The sequence below is a fragment of the Corylus avellana genome, chromosome ca2 (genome assembly GCF_901000735.1).
Source record: "Corylus avellana chromosome ca2, CavTom2PMs-1.0".
Lineage (NCBI taxonomy): Eukaryota > Viridiplantae > Streptophyta > Magnoliopsida > Fagales > Betulaceae > Corylus > Corylus avellana.
This window is the reverse complement of record NC_081542.1, coordinates 7,617,684-7,639,797: the sequence shown is the minus strand read 5'-3', so window position 1 is coordinate 7,639,797 and position 22,114 is coordinate 7,617,684. Positions and strand designations below refer to the sequence as shown.

At 36.2% G+C, this 22,114-nt stretch overlaps 2 protein-coding genes across 3 annotated transcripts; both read left to right on the top strand.

Annotated features, from left to right (window-relative positions):
• The first annotated feature begins 2,608 nt into the window (after nucleotides 1–2,608).
• Nucleotides 2,609–9,624, top strand: LOC132172206 (transcription factor UNE12-like). 2 transcript variants are annotated; one of them, XM_059583668.1, is made up of 7 exons: nucleotides 2,609–3,454; nucleotides 4,586–4,675; nucleotides 6,465–6,581; nucleotides 7,099–7,164; nucleotides 7,833–7,898; nucleotides 8,429–8,506; nucleotides 8,865–9,624. In XM_059583668.1, exons 1-7 carry the CDS (start codon nucleotides 3,113–3,115, stop codon nucleotides 9,093–9,095), a joined length of 990 nt encoding a protein of 329 aa, XP_059439651.1. In that variant the 5' UTR covers nucleotides 2,609–3,112; the 3' UTR covers nucleotides 9,096–9,624. The 2 variants fall into 2 exon arrangements, with proteins under 2 accessions (XP_059439651.1, XP_059439650.1); XM_059583667.1 differs by having other exon boundaries at nucleotides 6,462–6,581.
• A 7,211-nt stretch (nucleotides 9,625–16,835) lies between these two features.
• On the top strand, nucleotides 16,836–18,547 carry LOC132171284 (chitinase-like protein 2). Its single transcript, XM_059582568.1, has 3 exons — nucleotides 16,836–17,289; nucleotides 17,404–17,563; nucleotides 17,664–18,547. Exons 1-3 carry the CDS (start codon nucleotides 16,938–16,940, stop codon nucleotides 18,070–18,072), a joined length of 921 nt encoding a protein of 306 aa, XP_059438551.1. The 5' UTR covers nucleotides 16,836–16,937; the 3' UTR covers nucleotides 18,073–18,547.
• Nucleotides 18,548–22,114: the final 3,567 nt, after the last annotated feature.

Here is a 22,114-nt window from a genome sequence, read left to right as displayed (position 1 = left end):
TAATAAACTCTTAAACTTTTGCTTTAAGCCTAATAAGTATTTATTAGTGGATATAAAGTTTGATAATAAGTTCTTAACCACAAGATCGGGATGGTCCACTTGGTTGAACTTTCTAGTGGGGTGAACTGGGTCGGGTTTATTGGGAATTATGGGCCCTCTTACGCACCATTAGTATTTTTTTAATTTTAGTATAAATAAATGACGTAACAGTCAAAATTAATTAATTTTTTTTTATATAAATATTAATCTAATAACTACTTTTTATTCCCACATCATTAAATTAAAAAAATAAAAAACAGGAGAAGAAATAAAGTTTGGAAATTTGTTACATTGCTTGAATTGACAGAAGAGCATACACGCGCTTTAAGAGTGTCTTTTTCTGCATACTCTGGCGGGCCCATCCCAAAATCTAGTGGAGGAGTCATTAAGAAGGACCATCAATATTTTAAAACTTTACTCATTTTATTAAATTGTCATTTATGAGTTTGTGCATCTTGTTAAGCTCCGGTCAGAAATAAGAAGTAGAATTGAAGTTGTGATTCTGATCGCTAGTAATTTAAGCAGGTAATATGAGAAATTTCATATGATACTCACTTGTTTGAGAACATGATTTTTTTTTCAGTTTATTTGAATATGATAATATTCAGTTAATTATATTTGATGGGTATTTTTGTCTTTTTACTTTTTAAGAGAACAAAAATACCCTTATAATATAACTAAATATATATTATCCAGTTCAAATGAACTAGAGAGAATCCTAATTTCACTTGTTCGGATAGGTAGCAGAGCAGCCAAAATTTTATTTGAGTAAGTGAGTCACATATGAAGTCTCTCACATACCTACCCTAATTGCTAGCAATTCGAGTAGATAATTGATGTGGATCTTTATCTATAATATAACACCCCCAAAATTAATTAAGTATGGTAATTAACTTGGAGTGTTACTTGTAGCGCTCCCAACATAATTAATTGGAAGAACCACATATAAGAACGAATATCATTTTCTATCATCAATACATACTAGAGCCACCGAGTACAAAATAGTTACAAACATGCAATGGCACATCTTAAGTACAACTATACACAAATGATATACATAAATCTGCTTATACAAGTCTTTGCTCAACGTATCAAGCCTTGCGAATAGTCATAATCACTCTTTTGGGTAACCCTGTTAAGCTGTAAATTAAAGATGTTTTGAAGGTTGAAAAATAACTGTGTAAGCATATGGCTTACTAAGTAAATCATCAACATAACCTAGCTCATACTGTGAGTCTTGTTTAGTTGAAAGTAAATATAAAGAATGGACATTTTAAGAATAGTATGAGATTGTCTCCGATATTATGCCATTAGAGAAAAATAGTACACATGCAGCTTAAAAACCACGAGTTTGAACCGATGATTTGTAAACGATTTGCCATGTGTTTAGGTGGGGTGTTACAATAGATTTGTGCCATCTTGTTGGTGTTAATTTTATCTTAATTACACATAAGTATAAATAAGAATTTTTCTTAAGATTGCACATCATATAATAATTTAATCACTTATGTTTGTACAACGTCAAGCACCTGAAGAGAAGGCTGAAAGGAAGGCAAAAGGTTAAGAGAGGTTTGTTGAAGGCCCATCAAAACCACCTCAGATGCTTAGAGTGAAAGTAGAGGATAAAGTAAATTGATAGTCTAAATAAGTGAAAAAAAAACAAGGACGTATATATGGTGAAGGGTCCTTCTATCCTTATAAAAGCTCATTGTTTCATGTATTTTCTTAGTAGGGCTTTGGGGGACTCCCATTACAAATGACACTCCTCATAGCATTTGACGTTAAAATTGAAATGGGTCAAGCACGTCAAACGGATCATGTTCGGGTCAAAACGAGTCGTGTTGAGTTAGGTCAAACGGGTTAAATAAGGCGCGTTTGAGTCTAAATGGGTCAAACAGATTGACTCGTTGTTGACCCTTTTTATTAAACTTGTCAAGCGGGTCGTGTTCGAGTGTAAGGGTCTAATCCATTTAACTAAACAGGTCATGTTTGAATTTTCCTTTAATAAGTTGGCAAGTCAAACGGGTCGACCTCTATAATTCATTGTGGCAACTTGAAAAGTGGAAGCAAAACTTAGTCAGGTGGGGTGCACATTTCATTCATTTGAATGCTAAAGGCTTACAAATGGTGTGATTTGTAATTGAGTTATAGTTTGAAAGAGTTACGAGTAACTTTTAAATGATCGGTGGCTTAAGTGTCAAAGGGACGGAAGTTTTGGAAGGGTTGAAAAGTATTTTTCTTTTTTTCTCCATTTTTTATTTAGAGGTAGAATTGTAATTTTATAAAGACTTTGTATTCATACATAATTGGATAGAAAGACCAACTTAATAGTTTTTCTTAAAAATAATTGAAGAACAAATAGTCCAAAAAAAAAAAAAAGTCTGAATCACGCCCTTTTGAAGACGTATCAGATTATTGTCGCCTCCATCGCACACATTTAAAAAAAAAAATTAAAAAAACAATTCACACACGCCCTTTAGAAGGCGCGTCGGACTATTTTCCCCTCTTTCGCGCAAATAATAATATAAAAAAATCCCCGACTTTTCCATTCTTCTCCGTCTCTGTCTCTGTCGCTCTCTCTCTCTCGCTTTAAGCCAATACTTGGACAGAGCTGATACCACTCACAAGTCAGACCCAAAAGCCACAACACCCAGCTAAAAGAGCGAGCGTTTTCAGAAGCTCTCTCTCTCTCTCTCTCTCTCTCTCTCTCTCGTTGTTGTAACCATTTCTCGGAAGCCTCAATCCGCTTTGCGGGTTATCGGGCTCCGGATCTGCCACCCATTTCCCTAACACCACCACCTTTCTCGGCCTCCACAAATACCCCCCTCACTCTGATCATCACTTCTCAAACTTCCCTCCCATACCCATAAAACAGAGAGAGCGAGAAAGAACACAAACAAACAAACACACACACACACACACACACACACAAAGACGCAAACACCTTGCTGTAAACATCATCAACACAGCCTCTCTCCCTCAAAAACCTACTCTTGTTTGTGGAAAAGAGAGAATTCTACTCTATAGTGTTAGATAGAATCGTGTAACTGTTTTTCTTTTTGTGGGTGATAACATGGCGGGCAATCCGCCGGATGGGCTAGGGGACGCTTTCCTCGAACAGATCTTGGCCGTGCAGCCGGCATACACAAGCAGTGAGGCAGCGGCAGCAGCAGTGGCAGCTGGGTATGGAGGGGGAGAGGTGGGTTCAATGGCGCCCATGGTTTTGCAGCTCGGCTCCAGTGATGGGTTGAGAGGGATGGGTTTGGGGATGGGTATGGCACCGCCTTTGGGCTTGAACCGGCAGCAGGGGTTTTTGAGGCAGGAGAGGTTTAGAGAAGAGGTGGTTGATGGTAATACTAATTGTCACAACAGTACTAATAATGGGTCTTCTTCTTCTGCCATTTCTGGAATCAATGTAAGCCTCCCTTCCTCTTTCTCTCTCTCTCTGTTGAACTGCATGTGGATTGGGCTAGCTTGGCTTTGGTAGGCTTTGCATGTCATTTTGCATTTGTGCGATGGTAAAAGGGTCTTGTCCTGAGCTCCCCCTCCTCATTCCTTCTATCTCTTTCTCTCTGTGTCAATTGGATTGAAGACTGGCTTGATTTTACCAGAGGATTGGCATGCCATTTTTGTATGTTTAGAGTGAAACTTTCATGTTCTTCTGAGACCCTCTTTCTCTCTCTCTTTACTCTTTAGTGGGGTGTGTTAAAATGGACCATATAGTTACCCTGCATGCATTTTCAAGTAATTAAATAGTGAAAATCACCATTAAATTGAATAATTATTATGATAATTTTCACTAACAAAATCACTTAAAATTACATTACATGGAGCATTTCTCTTTGTTCAATGGCATGAAAATTCATGCTGTGGATCTCATCCCACTCACTCACATACTGGGCTGGTTCGGTTTTGATAGGATTGGCATGCCATTTTTTTATTTGTTTGAGGATAGGATTGTCATGATTGAGCACTGTTTCTCTCTCTATAGATGGGAGTGTGATTTGTCTCATGGGTGTTGTTTAGAATCGGCTTTTGGGTTGTCATTTTTGGACTTGTCTGAGTACAAAGTGTCGTGCAAAGAGAGAGAGTGATGAAATGGGATTCATGGGCCTTTCAGTACATTTTTCTTTTTCCCACGATTGGGAAACAATTGCTTCATGGGAGAACCATGGGCGTTCATATTTTTGCCTATTGTTTACCTTTTTCTTTTGCTCAGTAATTTGAAATCCTTTGCTGGGATTATTTTACGTGAAAGACTCATAAACTTTCTGGTTTCAGCTACACTCCAGCTGGGAATTTGACATCACCAATTTTTTGTTTAACTTTCTTGGGAATATATGAAATAATGAAAGATTCTTTTCATGTCTCAGCTCCTCTCTTTTTGTCTTTTTCTTTTAGGTGTGTAGTTGAAAATTTGTTCCCATTCTTCCCCTGCAATTTTACACATTCTGTACCACAATAATAAGAAAAAAAATATATGACTTGTTTTTGGGGAGGCTTTGCAAAATGAATTTGTATGTTTTGTACAATTTGGTTGTGGCAGGAGAGAGATTCTGGGCATATGAATTTGTTTTCAGCGTTTGGACCATTGCAAGCCCAGTCAGTACGGCCAACGGCACCACAACTACACCAGGTAAATCCTATAAATAACCCAATTCCCACAATTCTTTTAGCCCATACTAATTCTTCAACTGTTAATAATCATGAACGTTGCATCATTGATCGTGTTCATGTGTTAAGTTTGAGTCTTGTCGACACATGGATAAGTTAATCTTAACTCGACCACCTAATTTCGTGTTAGATTCGTAATGGGTTAACGGGTTGTGCAAAAGTTGTTCGCCTTAAATGATTCTTGTTCGATTTTGATCCTGTCAAGACACGAGTATAATACTATGTGAAATGGGTTAGATTCCCTAAACCTTAAACCATGAACGAATTTCGGTTGATTTGTTTCAAATTCAAAGTTTGTGTAAAAAATTGTCGGTTATCACATGAGTTAAAATGATTCATGAACCATTTTCACAAGAAATAAAAATGTCGCTAGCAGTTGATGGGCGGTGCTTTTGTCACGATCGAGTTTGAAAAGATGTCGTACCGACGCCACATTGTTCTTTCAATTGATGAGAGGGAGAGGCTCGCTCTGTGTGTCGCTACTTATTCGACTTGGAACGAGACCGAGATGCTTTTATAGGGGTGTAGTTGATATTTGATAACAAAAAACTCCGGTGTGTATTGCACGCGCTTGAGTGAGCGTGAGGACTGAGGAGGATGGGGGTACTGTACTGACGCACTCAAACATAGAATAATATTGCACACGCGGGAGATTTACACACGTACGGAACTTGTGGCCGTTTTAGACTTTTACAGTGAATTTTTTTTTTTTTTTTTTTAAATGTTTGTTAAAAAGAAGTTGAAAGGTTGATACAAAAAAAATCCTTCCACGCGCTTCCAGAATAGTGAATGCGTGTGGGGACACGTGCCTCTGTTGGGGTTTGACAGTCGTGGCATTATTTTGAGTCCTAGGAATTGACCAGGTTGAATGTTTGACTTTTGAAGATGACTGCTATGATTGATTTAGCCACCTAATGTTTATCTTTGTTTTCTTTTTTTTTTTTTCAAAAAAAAAAAAAAATTAATTGGTCCAACTTCTATTAATCTCAAAGTTTAGTGGAATTTGTGTAAAATGTTAAGACAGCTGACTTTCTTATATGAACCTACTTTTTTTATTTTTTATTTTTCTTTTTGGATGGATGGATAAATCTTCTTTCCAGGTAAATAAATATAAATTTTCTTTTTCTTTTTTGGTTTCTGGAGTTGCTATTAAGAAAGTGACTGAATATGTTCTTATCTGAAATTTTGGAGATGCATTTGACTTGTTCAATAAACGGATTTGGTCATCAGTATGCAACTGGATGATATGCTTCCCCAATTTGTGGGTTCAACATTTGTTTTTAATAGTTGATTTGTTGCTTCCCCAAAAATTAGCATGATATGCCAAAAAAGTTTCTAAACTTCTTAAGCAAATAACATTTATTCATTTGTCAACAGTTAGATCCTTGTGTGTATTGTGGTACTCCTTTCTGTTGTGGTGAGTCTCCTATTTAAAAAGTGGAAAAACAAGTCTTTCTAATTTACAAAACTCATAGGTATTATTTATGTGTCCAACAATGTTGATGAGGCACTCCAAATCACTCATTGAATCTTTTTTCCTTTTTATTTTTTTATTTTTTTTATTATATTTTTAAAAAAATTTATTTAACAAGGATTAATCTAAGAATTAGTGAGGAGTGCCGCGTTAGCCTTGTTGGATATAATTATAGTATCTAACATTACTCTTTATTTATTGGATTTTCATCGCACTTTCCTTTTCATGTTTACCATGATTTATTAATTGACATCATTAGTCATTCTTGATATAGCAGTTTCATAGCCAACCAGCACCTGGGCCAGTTGTTAATGTTCCACATCCACCTGCCATCCGCCCAAGAGTGCGTGCAAGACGAGGGCAAGCCACAGATCCACACAGTATAGCTGAGCGGGTAAACTTGATAACTGTTCTAAAGAAAAACATAAATTATGCAATGTTGGGTTTCAGTTACATTAATAATCCTTTTAAATGGTGCAACAAGTTGCAATGAACTGGAGGTACCTGTGATGGTGCCCATTCAACTAGAATATTATTGGGTGTTGTTATTCCCAAATAGAATTGTTTAAAAAGGAGCTGAGGATTGTTCAGTTGTGTTGCTTTTTAGACTGATAAAGTGGTTTCACTGTTAGCAAAAGAATGGGTTTGACTGAGTGCTTTCACGGATTGAAATTGCTAAACTACTTTCTAATGGTGGGTGTCCCACGGTTCCCTTCTTTACTTTGAGATATTAAATATTTTGATTAAATTTATAAATATAGAAACCAATACATGAAATGCAAGTAAAAGGCTAATATATAAGCGTTAGAAGTTAGTGAGACTTGCATATTAGTCCACAGTATTAATATTGATATTATTGTTAATAATATTGATGATTTCATTTCTATGTTTGCTTCTGTTTCCGAATTCAGTTACGTCGGGAAAGAATTGCAGAAAGAATGAAGGCTTTGCAGGAGTTGGTTCCCAGCGCCAACAAGGTTAGTACCTTCTTAGTGCAGCTATTTATGGACACCCTTTTCATTTTTTTAAATATAATGTCATCTGCAATTGGTGCTTGTTCTGTGCACCTGACTTCAATCAAATATTATATTATTTATTTATAGTGATAAGTGGTGATTTAATATGGTATAAGAGCAGAGGTCTTGAATTCGAATCTTGTCTTCATCATTCACTTTTCAGTTCAATTAAATTTTTTACTTTTTGGGTTTCACCAAGTAAGGGGGAGTTTGAGCTCCCACGCGAGTGGAAGTATTATAATATAAACTAAATGATTAAATTCATTCGTTCCTATCAGCTTAAGGTTACCCCGATGATTTAATAAAAGTGGGCATAATTTTGCCAAATTTGCATATTGGTAATTAAGTGGTAATAAACTGTTGGCTGTGGAACCTTGCAGGCTAGGAACTTGTGATTAACAGTTTGAAATTAGTGATGATTCCCTGGAAGACATTTTCATTTGTAGATTGGACTGTCTAACTTTAATATGTTTTAGGCATTAATGTTATGTACCTTGCAAGACAAACTCCTAGATGTTTTGTTTCCTTTTTCTTTTACGCTTTCTATTTATTTTCTTAATTATATTTGAAATATGTCTTGTTTTGAGATATAAGTTACATATAATTATACATCAAAATATGCTGTGCAGACGGATAGGGCAGCCATGCTTGACGAAATTGTGGATTATGTGAAGTTTCTAAGACTCCAAGTCAAGGTATTGATATTCAGAATCAAAAAGGAATTACTATCTACAGATGATTCATTGTAATCCCTAATTATTTGTCAAGTTTTTTTCTGAGATAAGTTTAGCTTAAATTATTGCAAGGATCCTGAGTGTGACCTTTAACTCGTGTTTGAACAAATGGTTTGAGCATTCATTCAACTCGTCATTTTTTTCAAAATTTTTACCAACTTCCTACCTGTTGCATGTTAAAATCTTCCGCAATCTTTTCTTAATTTATATGTAGGACCCTACCATGTTGAATATCGCAGGCATTACTGAAGAATTTAAAACTTCCTTTTTATAAAGTAGTTACAATGTCAAACCTGAAGTGATTTTGTCTGGTGTCAGAATTTCCAGTCTGCAATGAAATCATATTTGAATAGGAAAGGATGTGAAATGTGCTACTGTTACCACTTTCTTCATTTATTTAGTTGATTAGTTTTATTTTTCTTCCTTTGCTTGGTATTTGTTTTTTTTTTTTTTTTCTTTAAGACATATTTGATTTATTGACTTTGAAACAGGTTTTGAGCATGAGTAGACTGGGTGGAGCGGGTGCAGTGGCTCAGCTTGTAGCGGATGTACCCCTATCATCAGTCGAGGTAGCAAACTGGAAGAATTGTAACTTCAAAATCTTGGTTTTCTCATTTGATATTCTTCATTTATGCTTTTTCATACCTACTACATTCTTTAAGTACTTTGCATGAAGATTATAGTCAAGTTTTTGCACAGAATGAAACACATAAACATACTGAAAAATGTCCATGGGCATATATCATTATCATAATTGACATATCAATGTTTCAGTTTGGTGATTTTTTAATTCAGCATTTGCATTTGAGCATGCTTGTCATACTTTGCTGTATTTTGACATTTCAATCATTTGTGTGCCTTCTTCTGTCTGTAAAATTGTTATAATTGTTGTTTCTATTTATTTACTTCTGATAATGTGTAATGAAGGGTGAGGGCATTGAAGGTGCAACAAATCAACAAGCTTGGGAGAAGTGGTCAAACGATGGCACAGAACAGCAAGTAGCTAAGCTGATGGAAGAAGACATGGGAGCTGCCATGCAATTCCTTCAGTCCAAGGCCCTCTGCATCATGCCCATATCACTTGCTTCTGCCATTTTTCGGACACAACAACAAGATGCACCAACGCTTGTTAAGTCCGAATCAAACACCCCTTCATAGGCTCGAACAACAGTATGCGATTGCACGTGCCCATCGTCGACTCCCAGCGCTCCTCTGGGTCCCATAATCCTGTAATAGTATAGCTCTTACTCATGACAATGGCTGTTTTATAGTCTAGTTTCTAATTCCTTGTTGGAGAAACAATCAGGTCAGTGCAACTGTTCATTCTTTTTCCAAGTTTTGTCAAACTTGGAGTGGTTGTCATGCCTAGAAGAAAAAACATGAGGCACTTGATGTCTTTGCCATGGTCAAGTCCAGGAAAGATTTTTCCAAAGCAGAATTGATGTCCTCCTTTTCTGGTACTAGTGGTGGGGTTAGTGGTTGATGACCAAAATATTGGTGGTAGGGACTCTTTCCTTTCTTTTCTGGATAATGGATTGTGGGGTCATTTAAAAGGGACGGATGGGTATTATTTTTATGATGTATTTAGAGAAAATTTTAGTGCAAGTTGAAATAGATTTGGTTGGTTGTCCAATAAAGGTCTGTTGGAAGCTTCTGGTTTTAAGATAAAATATAAATGTTTTGCTTAGATTATGTATAAATCAGCTTGTTTTGTTATGCAAAAGTGAATTGAGCTCTTTTTCAAACTTATTGAATGATTATTTGAAGGTAAAGTTATTGGCGAGTAAGAGAGAAAAAGGATTAGAAATTGACATTAGCAAGTTGGTGTCATTTTCACTCCATGTGGTTCACTTTTTACAAGAGAAAAGAGAGATGGAAAAGATAAAAGGAGAGTAATTTGTATGTATGTTCCTGGACTTATATGACTAACCAAAACAACTGGATGGCAAACTGTTACATATGCTAATTTATTCAACACAAATCCAATGGAGATTCTGGACAAAGCTTGCCATCGGTTTCCATGAAGCTGTAATGAAAATTCCCAGTTGTGTTTTCTCTTATCACCATGGGTACAAATCGAATAATTTTATAAGTCACTCTTGAGTTCATCTAAGAATGATGTGGCTATTAAAATCACAATTTGATCAAAATTCAATAATGATAAATTACAAGTTCAATGGTGATTTTAATAGTCACATCATTTTTGGAGGGACTCAAGAGGAACACAAAAGGGACTTGTAGCATTACTTATAAATCATCAAGAAAAAAAAAAAGGGGAAATACACTTTACCGTAGGGGTGTTAAACAAGCAAGACGTTCGCGAGCGAGCTCGAGATCGGTTCGTATAAGCTTGGCTCGTGCTCGATTCGATTATTAAATGAAGCGTTTCATGAGCACAAATATTAGTTCGAATATTAAACAAAGCAAGTTCGGTTTGACTCGGTTGGGCTCGTGAGTAGCTCGTATAAGACTCAAATTGGTAATTGTTCACATAGTTGCTCATATTAATATTAAAAATTGATGATTTTTTTTTTTTCTTAATAATATCATTTTATTATAAAAAGATGCATATCCTCTCTTTTCAAAACTAAGTGTCTTGCCATTTTGACTCAGGCTCCATACTCAACTAACCAGACTAAGAAAAAATGCTCATAAGCAACCTAGCTTCTTGAGTCGTTTAAGAGTACTTAAAGTTTAAATTTATAATAAAAAAAAATAAATTAAATATAAGAGTCATGCTCGACTTTTTATGAGCTCGAGCTCGGACTCGATTTTTTGGCTCGTCCTTAAGCTCGACTTGAACTTGAGTTCGAGTAAAATTTAAACGAGCCAAGCCCAAACAAGGGAAGCTCGCTCAATGTTGGCTTATTTACACTCCTACTTTACTCCCATGAAGTATTCACTCATTTTTGTTTTGACTTCCAATGTTTAAAAAGTGATACTTGACCTCCACAATGTATAACACGTCAACAAAAGGCTCATCTGTCAATTTGGGCCGTGACTTTGGACAGAAAATAAAGTCACGTGCGACGCATGTGACTTTATTAATATCAATTATGCCCGAATTACCCCCGCCCCCCTCCCCCCACGCGTGCCTTTCCCCATCCTCGCAACATCATCTTCTACTACATCTTCCTCTACTATTATTGTTCCTCTCATCATCAACAGCTAAGGCAAACCCATCATCGTCGTCGTCATCAATTATATCAAGATTCCAACAGTACCTCCGAATCAACATAGCCCAGACAAGCCCCCAGTACGCTGAATCGGCCGATTTTATCCTCTCCCAAGCCAAGTCCATCTCGCTCAAGGCGCAGACCTTGGAGTTCGTGGAGGGCAAGCCTTTGATCCTCCTCAAACAGCCTGGCTCCGATCCCAGCCTCCCCACAATCCTTCTCAACTCCCACACTGACGTTGTTGTCGCCGAGTACAACAAGTGGTCGCACCATCCCTTCAGTGCCCACCTCAACCAGCACGACAACATCTACGCTAGAGGGTCCCAGGACATGGAGTGCGTTGGCACATAGTACCTCAGGGCCATTCGCAAGTTGAAGGCTTCTGGGTTCCAACCCCTTTGCTATGTCTACATGTCCTTTGTAATTCGGGCATAATGATATTAATAAAGTCACGTGGGTCGCACGTGACTTTAATTTCCATCCAAAGTCACGACTCAAATTGATGGATGGTTTTTTTTTTTTAACGTGCTATACATCTTCGGAGTCAAATGTCACTTTTTAAATATTAAACATTAAAATGAAAATGAGAGAATACTTCATGGGGTAAATAATAAAAAAAAACAAATGATTGGAATTGAAGTCGGTGAGGAAATGGAAAATGGAAAAACATAAAACTGAGCATCGATTGAGAAACCCAAAGGCATGTGTGAAAATCTACTTACTATTTCCCGTTATGACATGACCATGGCTCAGTAGTTTGCATGTGATGACTGATGAACCAGTCTCGCTTAGGAGACATTTCATATAAACATCCTAAAACCAAATCTTTTCTTCTTCTTTCTAATTCCCATAATTATTTGCAAAACATATTCATGATCATCCAAATGTTTCTTTATGCACTTTTTGTTTTTTTTTTTGTTTTTTTTGAGTCTATTACAATCTTTCTTATGTGCCTCAATTTGTTACGGTATAACTTCTTTTTTTATTTTATTTTTTTATTTTTTTAATTTCTAGTCTTATCCTTTGATCTACCCAAGTAGTCAGAGCGTGAGCATGGCTTCTGTTGGGATAGTTTCCACTCAAGTGGTGTTCGAACATGCAAAACAGAATTGAAACAATCAGGCATAAGAGCTTGTTGGAGCAAACCGGTTGAGGATAGCTCTAATGCTTAAACCAGTGCTTGTTACGAGAAAAAAAGAAAAGGAAAATCATAGTGTTGTTCAAGGGTATAAGTGATTGAATCGTTTACCTGTGAGCCTTCCCTTTCTATTTATATTGATTGGCATTTTGGAGCTTGATCTCACGTTCTCGCGGATCGCGATAGCCATGCATACAACACATGGTGGTGAATCTGGTGAATGTAAGACCGCTCAAGTTACAAGAAGTACGGAACATGATTTGACATGTACTTTTCCTAGAGTTTAAGGAAATGGTTACACCGGGGCTTGCTAGTTGACTTTTGTCTGGCAAGGGTTGCGATCGGTGATTGGTGATTGGCGATCGAAACGAAAAGGAAGGCTGGCGATCAATTCCGTGCCGCATTCTGCGAACTACGAGCTGTTGGTTGCGGAAAATACTCGATCGCCTCGCCAGTCTACTCCAAATTGGGGCCTAGAGCCCAATACGGGTTCTCGATTTCCAAGTAAGCTTTTGGGGCCAGAGGGACTCCCACCGTAGGTGGACCTAAAGGGCCACAAGCCCTTAGCCCAAGAGCTTCCATGACAATCATTACCGTTATATATATTGTCCATCGATTGGGACTCTTTGTTTTGAAGTGGCCTTTTTAATTATCCACGTGTAGCATGCTCCCTTGTTCACAAATTTTTTGAATCCGAATCATTTTCCTTTATTCTTCTTTAGAGATTCCTGCTGCTTTTTTTATTTTTTTATTTTTAAATGCAATTCTTTTTTTCTATAATTTCTTTCTTCCTGAGTGGCCAAAAGTGCAGGTAAAGGTTTATGGTCAAGTTATTCCCCCCCCCCACCCTATAGGATAAAGAAAACCACACGATTCCAAGAATCCAGAAGAATAGTTGATTAGTATAATAGTTACTTAAAATTGATCTGAAAGTGGGTGGCTTGCATTGGAGATCTTTTTTGTAATAGAAATGTTCAAACTCTCAAGTACACCAAAGATGTCCTTGGCGTTATTCAAAGTGGAATGAGATCATCTTGCAAATGATACTATAATTAAGGTGGAAGCCCAAGACAAGCCATTATTCTCCTCCCACTTACTTTTTTCTCTCTCAAAATGTTTGGGCCATTAGTGTGCTTTTCTTGGGACTTTTGGGTTGAGTAGGCCTTTTTTTTTTCTTTCCCTATTTGAAAACGAGTCATGATTACAAGAGAGTGTGATTTTCACTCTTAATCTGAATGAAAGAGAGAATGAGAGACTGGTTGGGTATGCTTCTAAATGTCAGGTGAGAAACGGCCCATTTTACTAAACAATGTGCTCTAAAGTTAGCACTCCTAAAAACTTTCAAGGCTTTCTAACTAGAGAAAAAAAAGCAAGCGAAAATTAACAATTAAGAGTTCGATGCACTAAATTGAAAGTTTTTAACATTAATGGGTAATTGCAAAAGTGATTAAAGTTTAAAGAAGTTGAGTAAAATTTCTCCTAAAAAATAATTCCAGAAAAATTCAAATTAGCATACAAACTAGGTTGTTAGATGGCCAGAGGAACATTGAGTGCATCACTCTCAACAATTAGAGAATTAACACCATAAGCAGCAGCAGCTTGGACTGCCGGAAGAGTTGCTAGCTTGAGCTTCTCCAATGGCTACATCAATATTGAATAATTTCTTGGAAGCGGCCTTAATAATTTCACCATTATGATGACTGTGGCAGCAACAACAAAATCAAGGCTTAAACCTGAAGCTACTTTTCATTATACTTAAGACAGTATATCTTAAATATCTTAAACAGATCTCTCTAGAGATTATCCAGTTAATTATATTTGAATGGTATTTTTGTCTTTTCACTTTTTAAAAGGACAAAAATACTCCTTAAATATAATCAATTGGATATTCTCATGTTCATTTGAACTAAAGAGAATCCTAATTCATCTTAATTCATCTTAAACACCTTTGAGCTTAAACCTTCAAACCATTAATTGTTTATCATCATTCAAATATATATAGTTATGAGTTGGAGAAAAATAGTTTGTTCGTGAAGGTGATTCTTGTAGAAGAAGATCAAAGATTCTTGAGCCATTACAACGTCATGGGGTTAGAAAAGTTTTATAAAATGAATAATTTGTAATATAAATTTTCGAAGTGATTTTCTGGTAGATGTGTGATGTTGGCTTACTACTTGTTTTGGGGTTAATTACGAATTTTTATTATTTAACAATTACAATGAAAAGGAGAGTACGTGGACGTCTTCACTCAAAATGGAACAAGTACTCCTCTTTTTATAGATATTTATTATGGAGATTCTATGCTTCTTTTCGATGTGGGACTCCTAATGAAAGGAGACGAATGCCTCTACTCTTATCCGTTAAACTTAACAGAAGTTAGGATTACACCGTTCAATTTGCGCCTGTAATACTTCAGGATCTTAACGTTCGTTCGTTCATTCTTGAACGTTGCTCTCTGTTATCCTCCTCATTTTCCCACTCTCAAACCACCATAAAGTATAGCAACTTGAGGATATGTGCGGTCAAATCTCACCTCCCAAAGCCAACATGTTTCACGTGCACTTTCAATCTTACCCTAAATACTTCAAAAACCTATCCAAAATAAGGGTGAAGATAAATAGCACGGAGCACGCTGGCAAAAAATGTTTTTTTATTTTTTTAATTAAAATATTAAAAAAAAATTCTCCTGCTTGGTGTTCAGAGCACGAGCGCGCTTCGAATCACGGCTCCCAAAATAATAGTTAACAAACTTACCAAAAAAATAAATATAGGGTTAAATATCTTATTCATCCACGTGATTTAACTTATTTATTTTTTAATCTTTAGGGTTTACTTTTTATTAGAAAAGGCTCATTTGGTTTGCCTAAAGACGAAGATGCTCCCTCCGTCAAAATTTCTTTCAAAATTTGATGAAACGTCACATCAACACCAATCACAATTTGACACATGTCCATATAATGAATTAATTAAAAAATAATTTTTTTAAAAAAATTATATTTAACTAATTTTTTTTAAAAAAAAATTGGAGGTGGCCACAGCCACCCCCTTTGGCCATTTGGGGGTGGCTAGGGCTAGGAGGTGGTTCGGACACCTACATACCGACCTTAATCCTTGAATGGTAGAGCTTCGAGATGCATGAAAAAGATTGGATGTGTGTCGTTGTCTTTCTGGCCAAGCCTCCATAAGCGGGGAATAAGTGGTATCCGTGTGTCGTCGTACATTCCGGCCAAGCCTCGGGAAGCAGGGAATGAATGAGATCTGTGTCGTTGTCATTCTTTGGTGGCATTGGATCGTTTGGGATTAAACTAGATCGAACCAAGTCCAGCAAATGCAAAGGCTGATTTTTGGGATTTGCGTATCTCTCTATTCTTCGTTGGTTCTTCTCATAATGTTGTTAAAGAATCCCAAAGCAAGCAAGGACAAGGATGGACCCGCATGCATCATAGAAATATTAAATAAATCTTGCAGAACAAAAAAAGGGATCTGATTCTCAAGGAGGAGCAAGTCCTCGTAGAAATACCTACGGTAACCTCCACTTGAGGAGTGCGAGAGGGTCGTCAGTTTCAAGCAGTCCCGGATCGTGAAACTTGTAAAACAATTCTAAAATAAAAGAAGCATCATTTCGAGAAACTCACCGGAGCTGAGATTGATCTCTCTAGAATAACATTGTCTTTCACGTGGGAGTTTGGGCCCACCCCAAAGGCCAATTGAAAAATTAATAATAATAATAATTAAATATAAATTTTTAATGTTTTTAATTTTTTTTTAAAATATTTTTTTAATTAATTAATTATATAAACATGTGTCAAATTGTGACTGGTGCTGATGTGATGTTCCGTCAAATTTTGGACAGAGTGACCATCTCTGTCTTTAGATAAACTAAATGAACCTCATTTAATAAAAAGTAAACTCTAAGAGTCAAAAAATAAAGAAGTTAAACCACATGGGTGAATAAAATATTTAACCCAAAAATATATTAATAGTTGGATCCGGCTTAAGTGCGGTAGCCCAAAACGACCTAATTTGGGGTCGTTTTGGGCAATAAAAAAAATGATATTTTTAAAGTAATAATATAAAATTAATTAAATATTTATAAGAATATTTAATTAACAAAAATATAAATTGTACCGATAAGTACTACCCAATGATTAAAGTATATTTATAAGAATAATTTTATTTAATAAACTATTATATAATTGTCCTAATGCATTTCCCTATATTTAACATTGCACCGAAAGCTATTTTGGCACTCAATTTGACACCACTTCCTTTTCCTTTCTTTCTCCAATGCGCACTAACTTCCGACAGCTCTTTTTCATTTTCAATATTGTAGCATATCCTCTGCCCCACACCACTTTTTTTTAGGTGTCCCAGATACGTGGAGCCCAATCGATCCACGCACCCATTGGGATAATTCAAAGATGCTGCATGCACTTGAGCAGCTTTTTTAGAATTTTTTTTTTTTTTTTTTAAATCTAATAAATTAAACTAATTTTTATTGAAATAAACTTCGCAATTACTTTTTTTATATTAAAATAATGAGTTTTTCAGTCATAAAGTTGTGAATCTTTATCTTCCTCACTTGCAGTGCCCAATTGGAGCATAAATTGGCAAGCTGAACACGTTTGCCTCAACGTAGGGGATTCTCTTATCAGTTATCACCTCTGGCCTTCTTCTCTTGGCAAAATGAAGAATCAACGGTCTGCGCACTTGGCCATAGGATTCACTTTAATGCTTCTGATTTCTGTTGCAGTCGGTCAGAGAAGGTGCCCGCCGGGGCACGCGTGTGGAGGGATTTCTTCTCGCTGCTGTATTGGACCTATTTCTGACTACTTCCAGACCAACCAGTTTGAGAGCCTCTTCTCAAAGCGTAACTCGCCACTCGCCCATGCACTCCATTTCTGGGACTACAATTCTTTCATCACCGCTTCTGATGACTACCAGCCTTATGGTTTCGGCCGTACCGCCGCCTACGGCAAATTCTTGGGGTTGAAGGAAGTTGCAGCTTTTCTTGCCCACGTTGGCAGCAAAACCTCCTGTGAGTTGACAGTTTCCGCTCGCATGCATCATGCATGGCTGATGGCCGTGCTCTGTTTTTTACGTCAAACGATTTTGAGAAAATATGTATATATTTTATTTTATTTTTGATCAGGTGGATATGAAGCGGCTACAGGGGAACCATTGGCATGGGGCTTATGCTATAACAAGGAAATGAATTCTGTCTCGTCTTACTGTGATGAGAACTACAAGCACACTTATCCATGCGCCCCTGGGGTCGCATACTATGGCCGGGGTGCTCTGCCTATCTATTGGTATCTCATCTATATATCTCACTAATCATCAATACATACTACTTTAATTTGAATCTCTGCATCTAAATATTATTATCTTCTCATCTCTTGTATATTTCAGGAACTACAACTATGGAGAAGCCGGGAAAGCCTTGAAGGTGGATTTGTTGAACCATCCAGAATACGTAGAACAGAATGCCACGCTGGCCTTCCAGGTTGCAATTTGGAGGTGGATGACGCCACTTAAGGAGCATCAGCCTTCTGCCCACGATGTCTTTGTGGGATTCTGGGAACCCACAAAGAGTGATACTTTGGCAAAGCGAATTCCTGGTTTTGGAGCTACCATGAATGTCCTCTATGGTGATCATGTTTGTGGTCAGGGTGAGAATGAGGCCATGAACAACATGATTTCCCATTACTTGTATTACCTTCGTCGTATGGGTGTTGCCCGAGAAGAGGCAGGGCCTCATGAAGTGCTCAGCTGTGCCCACCAGGTTGCTTTCAATCCATCCTCTTCCTCATCTCCTTGACCTTTGTTTTGTTAAGCTGATGCTTTTCGAGGAAAATAGTTAATATATAGCTAGCGTACTAAGAAGATATGTGAAGCTTTCCCCTCAGAGTTTGGACAACCTATTCAACTTTGTGTCGTCGTGTGAAGCTCTATAACTTGTTTGGGTGACTACTGCACTTGGGTATTTGCTGTATGACTCTTGAGACAAATCTTGTTGCTTTCAATCAATCGTAACTATATATACAATGTGGATTATATTTGTTGGAACTAGTGGCTCTGTTGTGCACGGAATTAAATTTAGGATCCCAAAGAAGCTTGTAAAATCCTTTTGTGCACCTCTGTCATTTCTGAATGTCAGGTCTCTCTCACAAGCACTATCCCAATGTCCAGATGATCGAGCCACAGTTTTCTACAATGCATGCCAACTTGAGGTGTTAGCTAGGAACCATTATTGTGTGGAAATTTGAATCCAGGTTGTAAAACCTAGCTAGCTAGGGCCCTTATTTGACGAATTAATTCAACCATTTTCTAGGAGTAGACGTCATGAATAGCATGATCAGGTCTATGCTCGGATTTATGAATGACAATTTCAAAATGAAGAGACAAACAAACATATCATGCATGCTACATGTGTCTCCCATATAATTCGTAAATGACTATCTTTATCACTCGTTAATTCTTCTTTTTCTTTTTTTTTTTATTGTCCATCATTTGGGACTATTTGTTTTGAAGTGGCCGTTTTAATTATATATCCACGTGTAGTATGCTCCATCGTAGACAAATTTTTTGAATCCGGATCATTTTCCTTTATTCCTCTTTAGAGATCCCTGCTGCTTTTTTATTTATTTTTAAATGCAATTCTTTTTTTCTATCGTTTCTTTCTTCCTGAGTGGCCAAAAGTGCAGGTAAAGGTTGATGGTCAAGTTCTTTCCAATTCCTCCTATAGTTACTAAAAATTGATCTGAAAGTGGGTGGCTTGCGTATTGGAGATCTCTTTTGTAATCGAAATGTTCAACTCTCAAGTACAACCAAGATGTCCTTGTGGTATTCAAAGTTGAAAAACGCTTAATCACTCCAAAAATTTGTTTATCACAATTTATGCGGAATTAATAATATGAAGTAATAAACAATTTAATCACCAAAATATATATAAAACAGGAAATCACGTAGACACAGATATTTTGGTGATGAAGATGAAATCTTTTAGAAAACACTCTAAAAGTAAAATCTCTCCGGGTAGCCAAACTCAGGAAATCACTATCAAAAGATTATCCAGAGATTACAGACATTAGGAACACTTACAATCCTTTTCATCGTGATTCTCCTTTACCGGACCCTCCCGATATACTTCTCAATGAGGCACAATAAAACTAACAAAAATCCACTAAAAGGAATAATCAAGCTTACACAGATTTTTTCTTTAAACTCAACCTCTCAGAAAACTTAGCTTCCAATTTCATCTCTCTCTTCCAAAAGATATTTATATATATATATATCAGGACAACAAACCCTAAACCTAAATCCACTAAAAATAATTATTATATAACTGTCATGCCATCTAAATTATATGACAATCTATAGCATTAACTCCATCGAACAGTAAGCTATTTTGACACTCTTCAATTTGACAGCATTTCCTTTTCACGCATGTACCAACTTTCCGACAGCCCTTCTTCATTTTCATCGTAGTAGCGATCCTCATCCCCCTAAATTATATGACAATCTATAGCATTAACTCCTATATTTAAACATTGAACAGTAAGCTATTTTGGCACTCTTCAATTTGACAGCATTTCCTTTTCACGCACCAACTCTCCGACAGCCCTTCTTCATTTTCATCGTAGTAGTTATCCTCTGCCCCCACCACCCCTTTTTTTGGGGGGGAGGGGGGGTGGCCTCAGATACGTGGAGATCCCCAATCCATCCCACGCAACCCATTGGGATAATTCAGAGATGGACAAAGTTGGCTGCATGCACTACAGTAGCTTTTTTAGTTTTTTATAAAGGATTCTGATCGACATTTATTAAAGTGGGTCAGAAAAAATTTCTTCTAATTTTTTTTAAAAAAATCATATTCTTTAAATATTGTTTCAAATAAATATTAGAATAAAAAAATAATAATAGGCGGTGCCCACTTGGAGCATAAATAGGCAAGAACTCTTCACATTCTCTTTGCAAAATGGCGAATCAACGCTCTGCGCTCTTGGTTATAATTAGGGGTAGCAAAATGGGTACCCATACACGACCCGATTATGACCCGCGGGTACCCGTTACACGATTAGCCTATACCCAGACACGACCCGTTTAGCTAAACGGGTAATCGGGTTTGACACGATTACGATACGAAAATAACCGGGTAACCCGACACGACCCGTTTTACCCGTTTAAAATAACCGGGTATAAACGGGTAGACACGACCCGACACGACCCGATTACCCTAAACTATAATTTTTTTAAAAAAATTAAAATTAAAATTCAAAATTGTAATAATAATACTAATACATTATACATCAATATAGTCAATGCAAAAAATTGAGTTCTAAGAGATTAAAGGCTTTAATAAAGAATAAGAAAAAAAAAAATTGGAAAGTGACCGTAATTGACAAATTGTACTCCAAAATAAATTACTAAACTCATAATTTCACCTAAACTTAAAAGTTAAAAGTTAAAACAAGTAAGTTCATTTATTAAAATAGTCCACTTATAATTTAGTCCCACATGTAACAAAAGTGTTAAAAAATTAATTTGAACAAAGATACAAATTTTCAGACATTGTTTTTAGCATCCAACCCTGGGCCAAGACTCAATATTTTTGAATTCCATGAGAGCCATAGAAGACCAAGACCCTTATTTAATTGTGCAAATACATTTATCAAAATGTGTAATATAATAGAATAGCTATAATTTAAGTGATTTTCATTTTAGCAACGATAAGGTAAAGTTACCAAAGTACAGTAAAGTTTTTCTAAAGATCACAAATTTGCTATCCGAAACAAACAATGGCATCAAATTGAAGATCCTATTATAATATTTTTTTCAATATTTGATTACAATAATATTTCTTTTATTTTAAAACATGATAATCAATATAATGATAAATTGTAGATAAATAAAAGTGGTAATAGCTAATATAATAAAATCATAAATTTTTATCTAAAAATAATAATTAAGACTTAAAAAAATATTAACTATACAACATCGTTCTTCTTGATGATAGATTACACTCATATTTATAAGATTTATTTAGCTAAAAGAAATTCCAGTTATTAATTTCCATCTCTTATTACAAAGAATTATATATACCACAGGATGCGATGGCTACTTACCACTCAAAACATCTTTGTAAGAAGATAACATGTGAATTACAAAAGGAGTGAAGTAAGTAAACTGACCACTGACGTGAGGAGTCTGACTATATTGTCACAATTGAAAGTTTAAAAAAATATATTATCATGGGTTATATACTTTATTCCTCATGTGGTTTAACTTCTTTATTTTTTGTTCCCTAGGATTTATTTTTTATCACAAGAGCCCGGAGGTACCTATGGTTTGCCTAGAGACAGGAGATGGTATCTCCGTCTAAATTTCGCCCAAAATTTGATGGAATGTCACGTCAGCACCAATAAGGAATTAACATATGTCACTATAATTAATTTTAAAAAATATATATATTTTTTTAAACTAAAAACATTAAAAAATATATATTTTATTAATTTCTTTTTTAAAAAAAATTCGGCCTTGACCATTTGGGGGGTGGTTAGGCCACCTCTCTTGGCCATGTGGGTTGGTAGGCTAGAATGAGGGTGGCTTGGAGCCAAAGGGGTGGCCGAAACCACCCCTAAACCCTCATACGAGCCACCCCCAAATGGCCGGTTTGGGGGTGGTAGCTACCCCCTTTGGCTCATTGGCCACCCCCAAATTTTTTTTCTTTTTTTCTTTTTTAATAAAAAAATTAATTAAACATAATATTTTTATTTTAAAAAATTATTATTATTTAAATTAATTATAGGGACACGTGTCAATTTTTTTATTGGTGTTGAAGTGACATTCGGAATTTAGAT